General features: G+C 37.3%; 1 protein-coding gene across 8 annotated transcripts in view; it reads left to right on the top strand.

The window, feature by feature from the left end:
- Positions 1-20,784, top strand: part of PRP4K (pre-mRNA processing factor kinase PRP4K) — a 49,310-nt gene extending 28,526 nt beyond the window's left edge. The window contains exons 7-19 of one of the 8 annotated variants that reach the window (XR_013345214.1): positions 676-749; positions 3,244-3,334; positions 4,100-4,247; positions 5,230-5,367; positions 7,799-7,952; positions 13,968-14,082; positions 14,655-14,806; positions 15,422-15,508; positions 16,723-17,473; positions 17,984-18,029; positions 18,554-18,639; positions 18,906-19,012; positions 19,449-20,784. Coding sequence is in view for 1 of the 8 variants with exons in the window: in XM_077810696.1 (XP_077666822.1) it covers positions 676-749; positions 3,244-3,334; positions 4,100-4,247; positions 5,230-5,367; positions 7,799-7,952; positions 13,968-14,082; positions 14,655-14,806; positions 15,422-15,508; positions 16,723-16,926 (1,163 nt within the window). In the remaining 7 variants the exon portion in view is untranslated. Of the gene's footprint in view, positions 1-675; positions 750-3,243; positions 3,335-4,099; positions 4,248-5,229; positions 5,368-7,798; positions 7,953-13,967; positions 14,083-14,654; positions 14,807-15,421; positions 15,509-16,722 lie in introns of all 8 variants that reach the window. The other 7 variants (XR_013345215.1, XR_013345211.1, XR_013345216.1 and 4 more) reach the window with 7 other exon arrangements.
- The last annotated feature ends 2,286 nt before the right edge of the window (positions 20,785-23,070 follow it).

Raw genomic sequence — 23,070 nt, 5'->3', positions numbered from 1 at the left:
ATGTACCCTTAATGAACTTTTCTTTTACGTTATCAACCTATAAAATGTTTTTGGGACATTAAAGATGATTAAATGGTGAGAAAGGGATAATCTTGCCTGCATTTTAAAATGTTTCTTTTAAATAGAACAATTAAAAATACCATCAGCTATTTTATCTATCCAGTCAAGAAGATTCTTTTCTGGCTCTGAGAGAGAAACTTCCAGGGAAAGAGTTTTGGGGGTTTAAAATTTTTAATAAAGTACCTCATATTATTGGCAAAAAAAATAATTCTAAGTTATGTACTCAGTCTACAGGTTATGCATAGGAATGTGTAGAATACAGAATTTTTCCCTGTTATGTGAATTGTTAGAAAGCCATTTCAGTTAAGTCTTCAATTGAGATATTTGCTTTTTTTTTAAAGCAAATGAAAGATTTTAAGCTCTGTGTTGCATTTTTAAACAGGTTAATTATGTAAAAGAATATACCATAAACCAACATAATGTAGGAGAAATGGTAAAAGAAGTGCCTGGTTGTAGTCTTATATAACTAGTAAATAAGTTTAATGCTGTATAATGTAGATTCTCAATATAGAGAAGATAACTGCTAACACACCAGAATACCTCTGTTTGTTGGTAATCTGTGCTTTTAGTTTATTTTTTCCTTTTCAAGTTGAGTAATGTAAATTTCCTTTTAAGGCTCAGCTCAGAAGAAGTTATTAGCTCCTGACATGTTCACAGAATCGGATGATATGTTTGCTGCATACTTTGATGTAGGTAATTTTAGAGAAATAATTTATGCACGTTATTTGCTCGCTGCTGTGTTATTAAAGGGACACTGTCAAGTCGTTTATGCCTGAATTTTGGCTCACTAAAATTTGTAAAATCAGGTGGATAATATCTTTTGAAAACTTTTATTAAAGTCCATTGAGCCTGATCTGGAAATTCTTACAAGTACCATCCAGGAAAGCTCTCACTGAAGTCAATGGGAGTTTTCCCTGGAGAAATACTGGGGGATTTTGCCTATTGTTTATGCAGGACCTGCAACGGCTTTTGTGCATTGTCTTTGCAGAGGAAGCACAAAGTAATATAAGAAAAAACAAAAAAGCTACTCCCAGAATTTGTGCAAAAATGTCATAAATAGGACTGTAAGTTTGTCATCATAATTGGGAAATGTAGTGAGGTGGGCATTATGGTAAGTGTCACCTCAGAAAAAGGGTGACAGGATTGTTAGTCACAGACGGGTTTTGTAGTTACAACATTGCCTTTGGAAAAATGCTATAGGATTTAGTTAATCTACAATTACTTGGTTCTCCTAATAGGTTCAGGATATTTTTATTTTCTCTCAATCTTCATGACATAGTTTCGGTGGCACTTAGCATCCTACCTCCTTTCATGTATGTTGTTGTCTTGGACTACCTTGGTGGTTTAGTGTTTGAAAGGGTGGATGTGTGCCTCTGTAATAGAGCAGGCTCCTCTTCTAACCTGAGATCTCACACAGTGTTCGATGCTTTCTGTTTGTTAGCACCACTGTGAGTTTTATTTATATTATCTCCACAAAACCACCAGCATGATCCTGTGTATCAACTCTGTCTACAGTTTTCTCCAGTCCTTAGCCCTTTCTCCAGGGGAAGGGAGAGAGAAATATCTGACCACACTGATCTTATGTCCTCTGGGCTCTGCTAGCTTCCTCCTCTTTCATTTCTTTTTTCCAGTGCTTTTTAACTGTCCTCTCAGCTAGTGGGATAATTAGTGTCTTAGCTCTGGAGCCTTCCCCACTCCTCAAGTCTGATCAAATAATTAAATGTTCCACTCCTCCTTTTGGGAGGTGTGGCAGCTAATTACTGCTTAACTTATCCTCCCAGCACTCTGTCACAGCCTCCCATATAGCAAACATCAGTTTAGTCCTTAGTGTTGTCATTTCTGCAGTATTTTCACTAAATAATTTACAATACATACATGCAATCTAATGGGATATTTGGGGCTTTGAAAGCATCATGTTTGCATGTACATTCAGTGACCTGCTTATTTACATGCAAACATCCCAAAATGTGTTAAGGATGGATTTTTCTTTTAAGGAAACAAAACATAAAAATCATGGAATTAATGATTCATACCAAATGTCATTCTTTAATTATAAGTGATGTCACCACAAACAAGGGGATAACAAAAAGCCATTGTAGTGCCACTCCATTAACAACAAAAGAAAACCCTTTAAAATGGAAAAAAGTTAAAATTGTTGGGAAAATATTTTTATTTTCAAGCTTTTACAACCATGATGTAAACAATAGAAATAAAGAATAAAAATAAAATGTAGGAAAGTACTTGATATTGTTCCATTTAAAATAACTTATAGATGGTTGACAGTTTCTGGAAGGGAAATGCTTATCACTTAATTGAAAGTGCTTTTTTAGTTTTGTATATACACCGGACCCTCGCTAGAACGCGGGGTTCGGGATCCATGCGCGGTACCTCGTTAATGGGGGGACCGTGTTATAGCAGGGGCCTCATTACCATGGATCCCAATTTAAATATTTAAATTTGGGATCCTTCGGCGTGACTGTGCTATATGCGAATCTGCACTATAGCGACACGCGCTCTAGCGAAAGTCCGCTGTACTTTTTAAATTTGTCATACTGATATTGATGGTTATATATTGCTTGTAGTTGTCTCTTGCTGATTCACAGTATTGATAGTAATATCCATTAGGAATGAAGTAAGAAGCAATTTCACAAAAAATTCAAGCATACCACCACCTCAGAATATCCTTTTCTAATTTTGACAATTATATTTTAGTTTTATTTATAATTGATAATTTACTAATAAATATATTGTTGTATTTTTTGGTAAAAATATCGAACTCTAAATAATATGACACTGTAGTATTTTGCAATTAAAACTTTCCGAGAAGCTGGGGGAGAGACCACAAATCTTGTGTGTTACTAGGAGTGTTCATTAATGATTTACTAAATTATGGTAGCAACAAAAGCTTTACGTATCTCTATATTTAGTAGTAGTTCTATTGATTTTTCTCTCATAATTCTCATACATTGGTGCTTAAGGGATATTGTGTGTTTGATACTTCCTTTCCTGAAAGGTCAGTTTATTATTTGAACTGTAGAAATAGAAGAATATTTGTTAGGAATGAGATGATAGATAACTGAATGGATTTCTAGTTTTCATAAGTAAGTGTTATGAAAAATCGCAGTTATATACAAAAAGGTATTTTGAATATAATAAAAAAGCTAATTCTCTGCTTTATTTCAGAGTGCTCGTCTTAGGGCTGCTGGCTTTGGAAAAGACTTCAAAGAAAACCCCAATCTCAGGGATAACTGGACTGATGCAGAAGGCTATTATCGTAAGTATTTTTTGCCAACTTAATTTATATTGTTGTCTAAAATAGGGTTGCTAAATGTAAAAGCACCTTATTGAAAAGATCTGCAAAATTATTTTGAAATTGCATACCACAGTGCCATCACTTAAAGTGTGGCTCACCCAAAGCAGCTGCATGTTCCTGCACTATAGTGCTCTGCCAAACTGCTCACAGGGTGTGTCACAGACTCTCCTGCACTATACTGCTCTGCCAAACTGCTCACAGGTGTGTCACAGAATCTAACAGTCAAAGTAAAATTAAAACCTATCCAAAGTTATTTACAGCCATGAGACCTCCCTCCAGAAGGAAGGGTTACGTCAGCACGCTTGCCATGATCTGAAACCAAGAAAAACAGCATGAAAAGAACCTTGATGCCCATCGTGCTGTAGTTGTCACCCAGGACTCAGAATGGAAGCGCTTCAGTGAGCACATTTCTTCACTACTCAATGTTAAACTCAGCAGCAGTTAATAAAGACCAACAGAACCTTTCTTGTAATGGGGTGAAATGGGCATGCAACTTCTAACATTGTTTATGAAAAGACTCCTGACCAAAGGAAGCACAGTTTCACTTCCCCACAATTTCCACAAACCTAGCTACAAAGCTCTGTAGACTTGACACAATAATTAAGTGACTGCACTGTGTATTTTTGTTTTTTTCAGAACTATACAGAAAAAATTTTTTTCAATTATTCTGTGTGTGTGTACGTAGCTCAGAATTTATCTTATTTCCCTGTTCATTTTCTTTTCTAGGTGTTAACATAGGTGAAGTTCTAGATAAACGTTACAATGTTTATGGTTACACTGGCCAGGGAGTTTTCAGTAATGTAGTGCGAGCCAGAGATATGGCAAGAGCAAACCAAGAAGTGGCAGTCAAAATAATCAGGAACAATGAACTTATGTAAGTCATGTTTTGTTAAATATTAAAATAATGGGATTTACAGCACTAATAATCTAATCATAAAGGTGGGGCTAATAATAATCTTATTAATTATATGTATTGAAAAAATTTCTAGAAAATCTTTCAGTACTTGGTTTTATTCCCACTTGATGTTTCAAGTGAAATAATCTCAGGTCTATCATAGTCAATAGAAATCAAAATCCGATTGATTACATAATTATACATTTTAATAAATATTTGGTATCAGAGGAGTAAGACTCTGCCTACGTGGAAAGTAAATTATTTGCAGCTCTTTTGAGAGCTAGAGTCCCTTGTTGGGTAGTATAAATGTTACAGTAAACAATATTATCCAGCATAGTAAACAATATTATCCAGCATAGTTAAAGTTCACTGCTTTTGTAATTTTCTTTCCTTTCTCCATGAAGAGGATTTTCAGTGTAAACCTCCCCTATCTATTTTAACTAGCGGTCTCTCATTTTGTTACTTTGTTTTCCATTAATTAGCTCACAGATTATATTTAAATGTGAATCTGGATGTGAATTTAAATATTAAGTGAACTCTCTGTATCATGTGCAACCCATTCAGCAGAAGATTTGCTAACAAGTATAGTACAGTTTGTTAAATAGATATTGGATTGATTTTTATTTTTTTTTTTAAACAGCAACTCTCTCAAAACCTAGTATTGAGTCAAACCTCACAACCCTAGGTGGTAGGGTGAAGTCTTACCTCCATTTTACATATGGGAAAAGGCAAAGAGAGGTTTTATATGGACATATGAAACACAAAAAGGTCCAGTCATTTGTCAAAGACAATAGATGTTGAGACTAAAACTCAGATCTTTTGACTTTTAGGGATGTGTTAACCATAAGACTGTTACTGCCTTCCTAACTTTTTGAGAGCCAGCCAACATAATGTTCATGTTGGATGTGATGTATAGAATGTCAATAAGTTCTGGGCCCAAAATGTATTTCTTTGTTTTTAGGCAAAAAACTGGTCTCAAAGAACTGGAATTTTTGAAGAAGCTCAATGATGCAGATCCAGATGACAAATTTCATTGTCTGCGATTGTTCAGGCATTTTTATCACAAACAGCACCTCTGTCTGGTATTTGAACCACTCAGGTAAAATGAATATGTACTGAATTGTGTATAAAAATGAAAGTAGATTTAAGTGCATTTTAATCTTTTGTACTCTTAACTTGTACATTTTCTTTACATTTGGACTTTTTACATTCTGCTCTTAATATGTCGGTAAACTTACTTAAAGAAATCAGTTCAAAAACCGCTTCACAAATATACAGAGTACCACCACACTATTTTAATCTACTTAAAATGACAATGTCAGGGTGACATCTGGTCCGGACAATTGGCAATTCTTTTTACCACTATATTTTTCTTTCCTAACATTCATAGTTCCTTCTTCATCTGGGATGGTTTCAGAGGTTCAGCATGCATTCATATCATTTGCTAAGTATGTCTGAGGTTGTGTGTATACAACCATGTAGGATACATGCAGAGAAAAACAATCAATAGAGTGATTCAATCTTTAATTTTTCCTCCAAAATGGTATAAATGTTCAGGTTTCTTGTGACAGACTAGATTCTGTACTTTGTATTTTATGACAGTGGACTCAAAAATGTGTACTATGCAACTCTTTTGGGGTTACATTTCTACACCAAGACTCTCAGAGTACTATGAATCCTAAGCTTTGTATGTGTACAATCAAGTAATTTTCCATGTATCCTGGGGAAAGTAATATTGAGGTTTATGAAGTAATAATTGTATGCTGTGACGGGATCCCTGGGGTATACCTTGGAACTGGGGCACTGCTGTGCCCTCTTAACTCTTTAGCTGTCTCTCAACTCTGGGCTGTCTCTCACACTCCTTTGCTAATGACAAGCAACAAACCCCTCCAGGCACTGTTATCACTCAGTACAACAGCATGTGGAGCCCCACACCTAGCTAAGTTGTGTGAATGCTCCCTGAGCCCCTCTCAAATCACACAGAGAAAGCCACCAGAAAATCTCCCAATCCCCCAGCCTTGCACCCCAGAACTGTATCATCTTGCCCTGGTCAGAAGCCTAACCAGTATAAGTGCATTGCCCAGTCTGCCCCTCCCTCAATGTGGAGAGGACACAAACTAGCCTTTGTAAACTCAGCTGAGATTTCCCAAGCACTTTAACCAAAACACACTGTTTTAGGTAAAATATAAAACAGATTTATCTACAGAAAGATAGAATTGAAGTGATTATAAGTGGTGGGCACAAAAGGTCAGAGATAGTTACCAAAGAAAATAAAAGGTAAGTGTGTAGTCTAAATCTTAAACCTTGTTAGACTAGGTACTATTTGGATCAAGCAGTTTTTCTCACCCACTGGATATTGTAGGTAGGCCACAGATCTTAATGTACAGGCTTCCCCTTTAAGCCTGGGACCAATCTCCTCAGTTCAAGTCTTTGTCTTCCCAGCATTCTTGTTGCTTCCCGTGTAGGTTGGGGAGGAGAAGGGTAAAAGCATGATGCCACTCTCCCTTATTTTATATCCTCAGTCATGTGCCTGGAAAACACTGGCCCAGACATGTCCTTGTGGGCTTTGCTGAGTCACCAAGTTGAGCAATCTCCCATTGTGTGATGCTTGCTCAGCCCTCTTACAGCATTGTAAATCCCTTGATTACAACTCCCCTGCTCATTAATGGTCTTTCAATGCCTGTCCAGGTGTTGGTCACCTCCTTTGTTGTCACTGGAGAACTAGCAGTGGACAACTTGCAAACTTACAACATATTTCAATAACAACCATGCAGCAAAATCTCATAACTTCATACACTCTAATGATATACATATTCTGACAGAACAGTGGGTTTCAGTGGATCGTGACCTTTCATATGATATCTTACAATGCATGCTTTGTTTTAAATATCACAACCATATATGAATGATGAATATGGAAGTTGCAGGATGCTACTTGGAGGTACAGCGTGTCACAGTAGACTAATAACCTGAGACCAAAGGATGTTGTTTTATGGAGCACCCAAAAGTTATCAGCATGCAGAAATGTTTTTGTCCTCAAATTCTCTGCTGTATTTGGCTGTTAAGTCCCTTTGATCTGCTAGTTTGATAAATATTAGCCAATCTATTTGCCTGTGCCAGCAACCAACATGGCCACCTCAACTTCTGTATTTCTCCCCCCAAGTCCCAGTCAATATGTTTTCCTGCTCTATTTTGTCCCTTGAGAAAATTTACAAAAGACCATACAGCTGTTGAGAAACTATCATAGTTTTTACACAAATGAGACCCTCAGTGAATCCTAATGACGTTGCATAACTGCTAGAAAAGCACAGTCATGTCAGTAACTGTATAGCATCTCTTGCTCTGATTGGCTACTATTTCAGTATATGGCCTGATGACAAGGAATCTATTTCAAGTTGGTCTGGTTTAAGTGATTTTTTTCCTACTGCCTAAAAGAGAATTAGTTTATATACATTAAAATTGATGATTAAAATATAAATATGCTATTCCTTGTTTAATATTTTTCCTATAATTTTTATATACATAAATAGTATGAATTTACGAGAGGTACTGAAAAAGTATGGAAAGGATGTCGGTCTCCACATTAAAGCTGTACGGTCCTACAGCCAGCAATTGTTCCTGGCATTAAAACTACTTAAGAGATGTAACATCCTACATGCTGATATTAAACCAGACAATATTTTGGTAAGTAATATTTAACACTATAAGACAGCCTGTGCAAAATACATTTTTGTTTGAAAAGGGTGTTATCTGAATTTTAAAGTCCAAATTTTGTCATCCTTTTACTCGGAAAAAAAGCTTTTGATTTTGTATTAGGACAAAATATAATCATCATGGTATAAATAGTAAATAAGAAAATAACTGTAATTCAATCAAATATTCTCTGCTTCCAATTAAAAAACTTTAACACTAAACATAACCTGGTAACCTGGGATTTTAGCCTTTAAACCAGCACAGCGACTGCCCAGATCCCCCTTCATGTTCCACTCATACTTCTTTAAAAAGAGGGCTTCAGTATTGCAAAGTAAGGAAGCATTCTTTCTGAGAAGAAAGATTTTTGACTTCTTTAAAGATAATGGAAGAAAATGCTCCCTTTTTGTGAGTGTGCTAGCAAAGACATGTCTGCTGCAAGAGCCAAACATGCTAGCTGGCTCTAAATTGAGATGATTCCTTTTGTTCGTATGAGGGGAGTGGGAAAGACTCCTTAAACTCTCTTCCCTGTACCCTTGCAGCAGAGGATAGGCACAGCGTCATGGGAGTTAAACACCAGAACACAGGTTGCTTTTGGTTCACTTGATGTATTTGTGGGCCATATGACAGATTCAAATCCTACAGAATCTGAGCTTTCACTTACTTAAAAATGTAAGTTTCTAGTCTTCCTGGTTGTGAAAATAACCTAAATATGAACCTAGTGTAAGCAATTAACTGTCTTTTGAGTGTGCATCAATTTGAAACAATATCTAGGATCCATTAACTCCTTGTTATCCTTCATTAATCCTATTGGGGTGTTAACTCTAAAGCAGAGGTTCTCAAACTTCATTGCACCGCGACCCCCTTCTGACAACAAAAATTACTACACGACCTCAGGAGGGAGGACCGAAGCCTGAGCTCACCTGAGCCCCACTGCATTGGGTCCGGGGGCCAAAGCAGAAGCCCCAGGACTTCAGCCCCAGGCAGCAGGGTCTGTAACCTGAGCCCCACCACCCAGGGCTGAAGCTCTTGGGCTCAGACTTTGGGCTTGGGCTTCAGTCCTGGGCCCTAGCAAGTCTAACGGCAGCCCTGGCAACCCCATTAAAACGGGGTCGCGACCCACTTTGGGGTCCTGACTCTCAGTTTGAGAACTGCTGCTCTAAAGCATAATCATGGTATTTTAAATAATAACATTAACTATGTAACTGCTGATTACTTTAGTGGATGGGAGGGGGTGGACGCAAAACTCTAAAAGTAGGAATTTGGAATTGCTGTGGGGAAAGAAATGCAGGGGATAGACAGAAGGAGAATAAAAGAATGGGAAGGTAGAGAAACAAAATTAAGAAAGCAACAAAGGGCAGAAATAAGTAGTTTTAAATGTGAGCTTATTTTTTCATGGAGGGATGCTGAGTAGAACAATAAGATACTGAACAAATAATAGAGAATACCTGAAAGTTTAATAAGTAAAAACCATATTCTACCCTTGAGTTTTATGCAAATAACTGACTTGAGGGCAATACAGGGTCTTAAATTTATACCCTGGCCGTTTAAAAAAAAAAAAAAGCTAGAGAGAGGGCCAAATTTATATGTAGTATAACTTCTTTGAAGCCTCCAATAACAAATTTGGCTCTGCTTCTGTAAAAACACGTGTTAAAAAGCTGTTTTTAATGGTCAAGTTAACTTAGGCTTGGTCTGCAGAAGTGGTTTTCAACCTCTTTTCATTTGCGGACCCCTAAAAAATTTCTAATGGAGGTGCCAGACCCCTTTGTGAACTTAGACGTATTCTCAAAAACAGCAGGGGGTCTTGTGGCACCTTAAAGACTAACAGATTTATTTGGGCATAAGCTTTCTTGGGTAAAAAACCCACTTCTTCAGGGTACATCTGAGAAGTAGGTTTTTTACCTCTGAAAGCTTATGCCCAAATAAATCTGTTAGACGTATTCTCAGAAACAATAGGGAGTCTGGTGGCACCTTAAAGACTAACAGATTTATTTGGGCATAAGCTTTCATAGGTAAAAACCCACTTCTCAGATGCACCCTGAAGAAGTGGGTTTTTTTACCAAAGAAAGCTTATGCCCAAATAAATCTGTTAGTCTTTAAGGTGCCACCAGTCTCCCTGTTGTTTTTGTGGATACAAACTAACACGGCTACCCCCTGATACTTAGATGTATTCTGTGGACCCCCAAAGGTCCATTGACCACAAGTTGAAAACCACTGGTCTACACTACAAACTTTTGTTGATATTACCATGTCATTCAGAGGTGTGGAAAATCCACACCTCTGAGTGATGTAGTTATACCAACCTAGTCCCCAGTGTAGACAGCGCAAGCTCTCTCCTGTCAGCATAGGTAGCGTCTTCACTAAGTGCTAGAGCAGCGCTATAACTGTAGACAAGCCCTAAGGCACAGCTAGGGTTAACTTGATTCTTCCCTCCCAATTCTGAGCTTGCATGAATGGAAAATCCAGTTTGCCTAATTATCTTGTTTAATTTGACTGTTCAAAGAGATTAATCTTTTCTAACCCGACTATATTATAGATATGATACATCTCTCTCTGGCTGAACTGTGTTAAAATAACTTAGCTTTTCTTAAATACATTTTTAAAAATCAAATATATTGAGTTAGAATCCCCTGAGGGAAATCTGAATTGTTCCCTTAATGTTATCTGAGGTGAGAAGTCTGACTAATTTGAACTGATGGATGGCTTCCCTCTCTGTTCTCTTGAAAGCATCAACTAAGAAATAATGTCAGTGCTTAGAAGCATGACTTATAATAGTATTATAAAGGATTATAAAGACTTGAAATAATGAAGAGGATTAAGTTAAATGGAATAAGTCCAAAAACTCCTACTCTAGCTCTCCACACAAGTATCCAGAAACCAATTTAAGTGCTTAGATTGACAGGTTATATTATACATTTTAAGGTTCAATCAGGACTTTCTTCTATGTTCCCTACAAAGTTTGAGCTTGGCTTAACTAATCTGTGGTCTGTCCAGCCACAAAATGAGAGTAGATTTTTTTTCCCCCAAAATGATTATATCTCTTATTAGCATGGTTGAAATAATCTGTAATAAATTTAACAATGTAGTATAATCATTTTAACCAAATAGATGTCTGAAAAAAGTGAGCAGGCAAGAACTTAAGACTTTCTCTATTTCTAAAATTTCCTATTTACTCAATGACTGAAAGAGGTTTCCACCTATAACATAGTTAAAATATTGAGTTTTAAAAATTGCCCACATGAGTAAGAATACAACTGTTCAAATATTTTAAAGCTAATCTTTAGACTTCTTTGTGAAAAACAAAGGCTTTACATAAGGAATCCTAAAATAAGCATTCTGTCTTTCAGTTTGTCTGCCCAAGAAGCCTTAAGTGCACCCTTTCAAAAAAGGAAATCAAACTGTGAAAGATCTTAAGGCCTCATTTCCCATCCAAGTATCATTTAAAAAAAAAAAAATAGTGTCCTTTTATGAGTTGTCAGCAACCCCTAGAAATTATAGCGATCCAAGCCATCAGTGCGATCCTCATTTTGATAAAGGAATTCTCTATGGCATCCAACCATTTACACACACATACAGGACAATTTTCAGAGTAACAGCCGTGTTAGTCTGTATTCGCAAAAAGAAAAGGAGTCCTTGTGGCACCTTAGAGACTAACCAATTTATTTGAGCATGAGCTTTCGTGAGCTACAGCTCGTATCTGATGAAGTGAGCTGTAGCTCACGAAAGCTCATGCTCGCATACAGGACAATGTGTTCTAATAGAAAAATAAAGTTCTCACCTTTATGATGATATCTTCAGTTTATTCAGGGTCATCTCCAGCATTCGCAAATATTTCTGAATAGAACTTCAAAAATTCTTGTATGCTTTTTCCCTTTGGTGTTTTTTGTATTAGTCATACTAGAAGTTCTGGCTCAATTTAGAATTTTGCTTTTTTCAGTGTATAAAAGTTAGTTTTCACTTTTCCATTCATTCTACAAACAGAAACAAAAAACTACATGCACATGCAACTTTACCCCTTTTTTCTGAGAGAAAATCCTGCTATCAAAAAATTCCAGAGGCGAGTGACTGTAAAGTTAATCTCTGGAGTGCAGTGCGGTCTCGTGCTTAAACTTGTGTGAAAAGTAGTGAAGTGCATTGCTTTAATCTTAGCAAATGCCTGTTCAACTTGTGAAAGCTGAATAATATAACAAATAATAAAATAACATGTTTTTTGACTGCTTGAATATATATGTCCTACTGGAATATTTTTTCATATTAAAGATTCTAAATTTTATTACAGTACATACAAAATGAATACTTATGTTCGTAAATGACTTCAACAAATGTTCTAACTGTGACTTCAACAAATGTTCTAACTTTGTATTGGAGGCATGAATTCTATTCCAAACAGTCTAAAACTTTGTAGAATATTTTTTTTGGCTAGTCCTTATAGTTGATTCATTTCATTTAATATGAGGTATTTAAGTCTTATTGGTGGTGTGGTAATCTAATAGAGGCTGTATGTTTCCAGCTATAAGAATATTTACCCAAAAAATGACATGAACTATGTAATATTAATTAGCTAATGACTACTAATTCCGATGTGCATTGTTATTACTGACACAGTAAGTTGATGTATGAATACCAGATTTAGAGAGTGAGAATTTTAGCCAGCTCTCTGGATTGGCAACAGAGCTGAGTGCTGCAGTTCATGCTATCCAGGTATGGAAGTGACTTTTGTTTGCTCTGTTCTTGGGATCATTGGAACTTGGCTACATTGCAGAAGTGACTCTCTTGCGCTCTGAGTGGAAAATTGTGTGCCTTCATTACATGAGCACATTCTGGACTGATCTTCAGACAGGGAATGTTGTCTAGTTCTGCGCAGGCTGCTACCCTAATTCTCTGGAGCAGGGATTCTCAAACTTCTTTTTTGCTGGGCCCTGCTTTGAAAATATTTCAGGCTGTGATGACCTTCCCCACCCCACCCTTGGTACTGGACATAACTTTCACTGCATCAGTGCAGATCCCTACAGAGCTAAGTAACCATATCGTTCCCCCACTTACTTCTGCACTGCTGCTGGCAGCAGCACTGCCTTCAGAGCTGGGCGGCCAGCCAGCAGCCACTGCTCTTCGGCTGCCTAGCTGTGAGGCAAGGGAAAAAATTATCCCAATAGCCTTGCAACCTCCTTTTGGGTCAAGACCCCCAGTTTGAGAAACTCTGCTCTAGAGAAGTAGATTGGTGAAGATTTAGGGGATCCTCAGGACCTTTTATATGACCAACTTTTGATCAAGCCAAATATGGCAAGGAAGAGCCATTTCTCTGATGACGGGGAAGAGTGACTAGGACTCTACTACTATTTGAAATGTGTATTGGTTCTGTATTTGGGGGAGGCGCACTCTGAGTTTGTGCCAGCTCAGAATTTGTGTATGTTTCTTTTGAAGGGGAAAGACACATTTGAATGTAAATAATCTTCACTTATTAATCTTGCACATTGTTCGGGCTCACGATTGGCAGCCTGGGGAGCAGATTCCAGCCTTTCTCACCAGGTGTCATTCTTACTGTGTACCTAGAAGAAATCTTTTTTTAAAAAAAATTGAACACACAGTTCTTGGACATATTTGTCCATGGTTTTAATTTTTTTTTGTCAATCATGTTAACTGATTATTTTTGGTGGGCTAATAGCGCATGCATTTGATATAAGTAGAGAGAAAATATAAATTTGGAAATGTTATTTAATAGTCTCTCAGTTTATAGATAAACAACTGTAAAATTAGTCATATTGATCAGTAAAAATGAATTTTAAATTCAGTAGTTTTTATGATGTAGTGCCATTCATTGTCATTTCCAGTTTAAGAAGGAATTACAGTTTCATTAGAATACGAGGAACAAATGTTAAAGTTAGTTAAGGGGATTATTGGATGATTTGAGATTGTCTTGTTACTGGTGTGTGACAGTTTATGTACTATCACAGCATCAGTGACAATCTGTGTACTGTCACTGTGCCAGTAAAGCTTTTATTTAATTTGCAGGTGAATGAATCTAAAACCATATTAAAGCTTTGTGATTTTGGATCAGCTTCACATGTTGCAGATAATGACATCACACCATATCTTGTCAGTAGATTTTATCGAGCTCCTGAAATTAGTAAGTTTATCTGACGTATTTCTCTCGGTATTTAAATTACGTAAATACTTGACTGGTAATTATCATACATGGCCATATGTATTTGGAACATTGATGCTTCATAGATAATCTAAAAACTAAAACCGAAGTTAAAACAATAATCTTAATGTAGCCAGTCCCGCGATCTATCAGTAGCAGAACACACTAGCATCTGGTGAAAGAGAGCTTGAGATGCTCATTGTTTGGTCCTAGTCGGGCAGGGATTTGAGATGTTGCAGAGGCAGAACAGACGGACTTTGGTGAGCAGAAGCTCACATGACCTTTCCAGGGGGGAGGGGTAATTTTGGTTGACAGTTTCCACTGTTTTTTTTATTTTGTGGTGGCCAGGGCAAGATACAGTTAAAGCCCACTGTCATGGGAAAATGGAAAGACTTTCTTTCTCTTCCTTTGGTACTTTATTCTTCTTAGGAATATGAGTTTTAAGGTAGTTCCTCAATCAGGGTTTACAGGATCTTTTTGCTCTTGCGGGATTTTATGTTTATGCCTGCTTTTGTGATATTAACTGATATAATCAGAAAACTCTTCTGTTTCAGTTATAGGAAAAATCTATGATTATGGTATAGATATGTGGTCAGTAGGCTGCACGTTATATGAACTTTATACAGGAAAAATACTGTTTCCTGGCAAAACCAATAACCATATGTTGAAACTTGCCATGGACCTCAAAGGAAAGATGCCAAACAAGGTAAGAAATGTGTAAACTGTTTAAAATCTCATATGAAATTGCAGTAATGGGCATCATAGTAAACACTGAATTTGGTTTGATGTCTTAAAAGCCAGCATATAACAACCTTTTGACTGTAGAATTTGTATTGATTATAAATCTTATGACGTGAAAGTACATGACTTCTTTTTCTTAGACTATATGTGTTAAGTGAAAACAGAAACCTCTTTTATACACCGACCTGAAAAAATAAAACACGTAAGTAAACGGAGAATAACTGTGTGTGTTATCCAACTGGTTTGAGTGACGTTTTATTCAGTTTAGTCTTGCCAGAAGCTGGGAATGGGCGACAGGGGATGGATCCACTTGATGATTACCTGTTCTGTTCATACCCTCTGAAACACCTGAGATTGGCCACTGTCAGAAGACAGGATACTGGGCTGGATAGACCATCGGTCAGATTCAGTATGGCTGTTCTTATGTTCTAGTCATTTCTCGCTGTTCTCTGAACGAGTGTTAAAAGTGTTAAATAATTCATATTACTGTAAGTCAGTAGATGTAATCTTCAGTTATGATGAGTCTGAAGTTTTCAAGACAAAGAACTGTACAAAACTCTTGCCTCTGTTTTATTTTCAGATGATCCGAAAAGGTGTATTCAAAGATCAACACTTCGATCAAAATCTCAACTTCATGTATATAGAAGTAGACAAAGTAACAGAAAGGGTAAGTTTTAAATGGACTAACTGAACTATAATTTTTTAAAAAGTTTTTTAACTATAATAATGTTTATGAAATTCAATAATTAATGCCCTATTAATTAATGTCCTAATTAGTACCAAGATACATTGTGAAGGCTGTTTAAAATATTTTTTTCCCCTGTAGAATGCAGAGAGTTTATTGTGATAGGTTAAATTATGTTCTAGCAACAGGGAATTTCCCTCAGGCTTTGTATTTTAATTTTTTTAAAAAATCTGGTTATTCTCAATCATAAACTGAGTGCACTCCTTCATATAATTTAACTTGCAATAAACTTAACTTGAAATTATGAATAAATCTTAATGCTGCTGCCTTCCTTTGTTTTATTAAAATTAGAAAATGTGCAACTTTTATGTGAAATGTTTGTTATAGAATACTGCCTTAAGCCTGGTCTACACTACAGAGTTAGGTCGACGCAAGGCAGCTTACGTCAATTTAACTATGTACGTGTCTATGCTAAAATTTCGCTTCCTCAACATAACTGCCCCACTATCCCAACTTAAAAACCACCTCTACAAGAGACATAGAATCAGTATCGATGTAGTTAGGGTGATGCAGCGTCAGTATAAATATTGTGTTGCTTACATCGACTGTTACTGGCTTTCAGAAGCCATCCCATACTGACAGTACAGTCAGTACAAGCGCTTCTGATGAGGACATGCACCACCAACACAAGGAGCATAGTGTGGACTACAAAAGCAATTCAATGACTGTGATGGCTGTATACCGACGTAATTTAGGCCAACATAATTTTGTAGGGTAAATATGCCCTTAGGAATTATAGTGTGTACCACTGAACGTTAGAGTGCACCCTAAGAATGCGTCAAATTGGCAAATATAGAACATGCTTTCTCACTTAGAATTCTCAATATACTAATCCACTGAGTCTCAAATGAAGAGAAGCGGATCTTAAATGAGATGTGCAAGAAAATGAATGCATTTGGCATAAAGCACATTTACTAGTCTTACGTTCAATTTTCAGTATTTCTTTAAGTAACATTTACAGTAATGAGAGTTACAACACTAAATTTGTGTTGGACAGCAGTAAATTTAGGAGGAATAACATCAGAGAGAGAGTGAGTTCTTTAACTGGAATATGTGCTTGTTACTGTGCTCATAGTGGTTTTATTAACTGTGCTAATTTATGTAGAAGTAAATGTTGGTTGCACTTTTTATATTAGGAAAAAGTTACTGTCATGAGCACCATTAATCCAACCAAGGACCTGTTAGCAGACTTAATTGGGTGCCAACGACTCCCTGAAGACCAGCGGAAAAAAGTACATCAGCTAAAGGACTTGTTGGACCAGATCCTAATGTTAGACCCAGCCAAACGGATTAGCATCAACCAGGCTCTGCAACACGCCTTCATCCAGGAAAAAATTTAATTCAGATGAAGAAGTCCAAAGGGTTTGAGTAGTTAAGATACAAAGACTGAAGAAATTTCACAGCAGTTTATTAATGTATATAAACATAAATATTTCCCCTGCAAAGTTAAGGAAGAATGATATATTTGAATTAACACCAAGGCTGATATTTCTTTTAGAAATGTTAGAGTAATTCTGTTTGTGTCTTATGTGAAAATTTTCACTGTAGAACTGTTTTAATTGCCAAGACTGCACACAAGTACAATGCTAATGTATATGGTTGCAGTTCATATATTATAAAAAAAAAAAAAAAAAAGCTTGTTATAAAAGAACAGTAATACTGGGTGGTTGATTTGTTTTTAGCAGACTTGGCTTCATTTTTGTCTTTAAAAAATGGCCAGCATAAATGCTGTTTATATTCACGTTTTCCTAGGTGTGTGTGTGCAGGCCACAGCAGCATGCCCTTGGTGTAGTCAGTGCCGAAGGGGGTCTGTTCCTTCTTGAGCCTGCCTGCAGGGATGGTCTCCTCTTTTAAAGCAGGTTGTGTACAACTTTCAGTACACTGAAGGTAAGCTAAACCATCAACATCACCGGTGTTTAAGATGTTATTTTACTGGAACAACTGACAAATGAGAGACAATAGCTTTATGGCAGAATTCCCTGCATGTTTGATAAATGATGTTTTATTTTCTGGCATTGCAACTGTGGCATAGTTACGACTTCTGTTCTGTTCATCACATTTAAAATTTGGAGAATGCGCACTTGATGGATAGAGCGCCTTCAGTGTACTGTTCTTATTACTTTAATTTTTTTAATCAACTTGCTATAGACTTTGTATACATTTTGTTAAATATAGTTCACTATGACATAGAACCAATACTTACAGAAGAGTTTTCATTTACTAATTACATATGTTGGGATCTGATTCTGAAAGACCTTATATCTAAAGGATAGATAGACAACATAATGAAATTTTTAACTATTTGTATGTCATTTTGAAAGTGTACTGCTTTATGCTAAAAGTGTTTCATTTGTTCATTGTTTTCATTATTTGTGATCATGTTGTCTTTCAATACAGGCATAAACCTTCCACTCTTGAACAAAGCAGCTGCTTTTTAAAAGCGGTAATTGCTTCTTTACCTTTTATTTCTTTTGTAAATGAAGCTTTTCTTTAAGAAATGTGACAGTGTTGTCTCTTGCATAAAACAGTTGACACTCACTTATTGTAAAGTGAAGATTGTTCTGCTGCATGTAAAGTGGACCATGCAGATTTCTGTATGTTTTCAGTATGCATCATTAGATAATAAAGTCTTTTGTGAACAAGGCATTTGTAGCCATTTTTAAAAGATTTTGTCTTCAGTGCTGGTAAATCAGGTAATACGTAAGAAGAAACCCTTCATTTTTCTGTAAATCCTTTAATTAAAGGGATTATTAAAAGTTATGATCTTTGGAAGGCGATATTAGACTACATTAATTAGATCTCTAATTATCATCATTGTAAAAGAAAGAAAACAAACCAAAAACCTACAGATACTGTCTATCTGCTTTCATTGTTATGAAATTATTCCTGTAGGATATATGATTGAATTCAGGTTTTAACTAATGTTTGTGCTATTTTTCTCACTTTTCCTTTTGATGGTGCTGAAAGAGAGAAAGGAAAGCGAGGCACAGGCCACTCTACGCCTACTCCATGGGTCTGATTTGATGAGACACCAACTTCACCTTCCTAACAAGGTTATTTCTGACAGCATGTGTAGATAAACATTTAGCAACCAGTTAAAAATAGTTTGAAACATTTGAGTTAGTTATGCAACATGAAGAATCCAGAATCAAACTTTTCCAGTCCATACTGATGTTTTAAATATAATTTGAGACAATAAAAAATGCATCTTTTTATTTCCATTTATTATTTGCATAAAAGGTATAGAAAAAACAGGGATTTAGGGTTTTTTTTGTAATACCCGTTTCAAATTGTAAATAGGACTTCTTTATCCATCTAGGCACAAACATGCACACTTAGTGCAATCAAGGATGGAAAATGAGACTAAGCAGTCATTCTGCTGGTGGGGTGTTCCCCACCAAGGAGATGTAATGAACTACAAAGCAGGCAGGTGATGGGTGATGTTACATGCCTATTTTGAACCTTCAACCTGTCTTTTCTCAGTTTTTATTTTCATTTTTAATGAAAAGTAAATCTGTTCCTACTTCAACGTATTAAGTTTCTTGTTCATACAGGAAATAGAATGCAGATTTCACTCTTACTGAAATGAAGAACTAGATACTTAGTTAATTCCACACAAAGAAATTTGCACTGTTCTGGTGACGCCTATAACATATCCAGCACTTCTGGTGGCAATTTTACACAGATGTAGTGAAATCCTATTGTTTCTGTTGATTTTGACTATTATTTTGTATCCCTATTTAAGAATAATGAAATGAGTTGTCAACTCCAATAGAAACAATGCACCTTATACCTACAGAACTTTTAAAAACTATTCTAAAGAAGAATAAAGTTGCTCGTTTACTTGTTCTTTGTGTTGTAGGTGCCGCTCAAAAGAAGATGATGACCACCAGAAGACATGAACAAAGGTTTCTGTCCTATAAAAGATATGAAAATATTTTTTATGTCTGTCTAATCTTTCTGTTTACAGCATTCATTAGCACTATTGGTAATTTTAAGAATAGTTCTGTTGTGATGGTATTTATATGTAAGATGTGCTTGTTTCATTTCTGGTCGATGTGATTTTGTTGTGATCAAATGTAGGAAGATACACAATACTGTATCTGTTTGCTTTCTTCTTGTAAGAGAAATATTGGGTATGATACTTTTTCCTTTAGGAAGGAGTCAACCAAATTTGACGGTAAAATATATATATTTTAGCATCACTGACGTTTTTAAGATTTTACTAGAAGAGGATACAAAATTTTGTTCCCATATTTTATTGTAGCACATGCATTATATATGCTAATACTATCTCTTACTTACCTTTAGCCAACAGAGCAAACATTGTAACTAGGGAGGTGGGTTATGAGAAATTGTTGAAAAACAAGTGGATCCTGGTCCTTGGCCCTCCTCCAGCTCCCTTTGTGCTTTTCTGGCAGAACAAAGGAGTTGTAATTCTGGCTTGAGCATCCAGCTAAATGGTTCCCCCAGCATGGAAGATTCCTGAGTGGTATAGAGACATAGTTACCTATTTGCCACGCCTCTCCCTCTCAGCCTTTAGTGTAGAGGAGAGTTGGATGTGTGACTGGAGTGGTGCTGAACTCTGCTGATTCCCAGCTGTGGCAAACTGGTACAAAATAGAAGAATCCCTGAAGCTGCCATTTGCAGTTGGCTTTTGGATGAGGGTGGTATACAGCTATATTTGCTGCCTCCACACCTCAGGCCCTGTGCGACGTGAAACTCGGCTGAACCCAAGCATTTAACCCATGATCTGTGTCTCATGGTGACTGAAAATCAGCAAAAAACAAACTAAAAGTGCTTTTGAATCTGGGCCCCCTGATGAGAATTAAATGCAGTGGGATGTATATTAAAAAATCTCTTTACTACTTATATTTGTTATGTATGTTGCTTAGGTGAATACATATAGGTTGACATAATTGAAAACCATTTTAAAATAAATTTGTTAATGAATTTTGATTTTGAATTGTCACATCTTTTAATAATGTTTTTCCGTCCATATATAGGGTAAGTGGCCGTAAACCTCTGAAGAACCTTTGAATATATTGATCCAGAAGGCTGATCATTCTGTGAGAATGCAGGAGATATAACTTAATCTTCTACAGTGTATTAAGTCATCAACTGTAACTCATAGTTATAGCAGCAAATGTTCAAAGTGGCAATTGCTTCAAGTTAATAAAATAAGATTTTGGAACTTATTTGCATCTTGTGTTTTTTACTTTTGCTCTGTTTATAATGTTGATAATATAAAGCTTTTAAATACTTTTTTCAAATACTTGCATACACTAAATCATAACATGCCAGTGTCATTCTTCAGATTCCGTTTTCTCTGCTCGAGTTTAGGCCTGCATCAATAACTGAGGTACCAGAGGTGTTCAGTTACCTGCTCCATCACACACTTTCTGTGTGACCTTGAGCAAGAGTCATTTAGTCTCTTTGTGCCTCAGTTCCCCATCTGTAAAGTGGGGTAATAGTGCACAGGATTTTGTGAAGATAAACACGTTAAAAATTGTATTACACTAATGGGGGCCGTTAGTGACTAAGATAGATGGCTCTAGCTTAATTGGGATAAGAATGTAAAGATTGTAGGATGGGAAAAGCAGCCTGATGAAATGGCGAGGATTATGTTGCCTCTTTAATTCAGAGGTTGTGCTTGCCATTTGTTTTTAAGTGTATTGTTGATTCACTAGCTTCTTGGACAGGATGGCTGGCTGTCTTCATCTAGCCAAGAAGTTCTAACTCTTTTGGGTGCAGACCTTATTCACCATGTCACTGTGTCACTTTGAGGTTACAGTATAGCAATGTAATCTAGATGGTACAATACCTTAAATCAACTTAAAAGTAATGCTGAATGTGGTGGCTTACTTGTTAATTGGAGTTTCTCACTTGAACACATGAAATTGGTGCTCTGTATTGGCTGCCTGTTAATTGCCAGGTGGAACTTAAGGTCTTGGTATTGACCGGTCAGTTTTTAAATGGGTTGGAGCTGCCTACTTGAGACCATCTTTCTCGCTAGGTGATACCAATGGTGCAGTTTTGATTAGAAGTGGTTGAGCTGAAGCCCCCTCTGTTTAAAAGAGGAGGGAGCTGCTGGAAGGACATTGTCTGTGAAGGGCCTTGAACTTCAGAATTTATTCCAGCCTTGACCTTGGGTCAAAAATCACCCAAATCTGATGATCTTCAGGGCATGCTGCAAAAAAACTTTTTGAGGCTTTCAAGGAGGAAGTGTGCAGTCTGGACTGGGATCTACGTGCAAAGGGATGGTGTTTGCAGCTAGGGTGGACTTTTTCCCCACGTCCTAATTTTGATGAGTCTGTATTTATTTTTGTCTGTACTAGAATGTTTATATCTCTAATATATGGTCTGAATTGACAAAATACAACATGACCTTCCCCCTCCCCTCAGCTTGTCTTCCCTCCTCTTAGCATCTCCACTTGCCCCAGTAAACCCCAACTTTCTCGCACTTACTCTCATATCCTCCCTAACCCCTTAATCTCACACTCTCCTCTGGCTCTTTCCTGTCAGAACACAAGGATGCTGTAGTCTCTTCCATCTTAAAAATATCCCACACTCAACCCCACTTGCCTCTCCAACTACCACCCATTCTCTCTTTCATTTCTAAGCTCATTGAATGTGCTCTTTACAATCTTTTTCTGCCATTTTTCCTCCAGTTTCATCCTTGATTCTCTCCAATCCAGTGTCTGTTGCTTGCACTCCGCTGAAACCACTCACCAAAGACACTAATGACCATTTCCTAGCCAGCACTTCATCCTCGTCCTCCTTGACCTGTCAGCTGCCTTAGATACTGTTGACCATTCTTATCTTAAGATCTTGTCCTCCCTTGGCTTCCATAACTCTGCCCTGTGCTGGTTCCTCTGTGTCTCTAATTCAGAGGTCCCCAAACTGTGGGGTGTATCACCTAGGGGGTGCAGAGGAACATTCGGGGGGGGCATGGTGGGGCCCAGGCCAGCCCCATGGGGGATGCGGAGAGAGCACCACCCTGCCCCTGGCCCCACCCCCAGCCTCGGCCCCCGACCACACCCTGGCTGCAGCTCTACACCTGCCCTTACCCCCAGTCTCAGCCCCAGGCTGCGGCTTCGTTTCTGGACCCAGACCCAGCCTCGGCCCCCTTACCCCTGTCTGCATCCTCCTCCCTCCACCCCCGAGCCATGGCCTTGCTCCCAGCCCCGGGGTGTGTGTGTGTCTGCGCATGCGCACAAAGGTAAGTGGAGGGGCATGACTTTGAAAAGTTCGGGGACCACTGCTCTAAATGCTCTTTCAGCCTGTCCGTTGAAGGATCCTCCTCATCTGCTGGCCCTGGCCCCACATCTTTCTGTGGGGGTTCCATGTGGCTCTGCCCTTAGTCCTCTTTTCTCCCTCTAACCTCTCTCTGTAATATCATCTGCAAACACAAATTCAATACTATTTCTATGCCAACAACTTCAGATTTACCTCTATTCTGGACTGGTCTCTTATCAAAAATA

Source organism: Eretmochelys imbricata, chromosome 2, assembly GCF_965152235.1.
Source record: "Eretmochelys imbricata isolate rEreImb1 chromosome 2, rEreImb1.hap1, whole genome shotgun sequence".
Taxonomy (NCBI): Eukaryota; Metazoa; Chordata; order Testudines; family Cheloniidae; genus Eretmochelys; species Eretmochelys imbricata.
The sequence above is the reverse complement of the archived record's forward strand: the minus strand, read 5'-3'. Positions and strand labels throughout refer to the sequence as shown.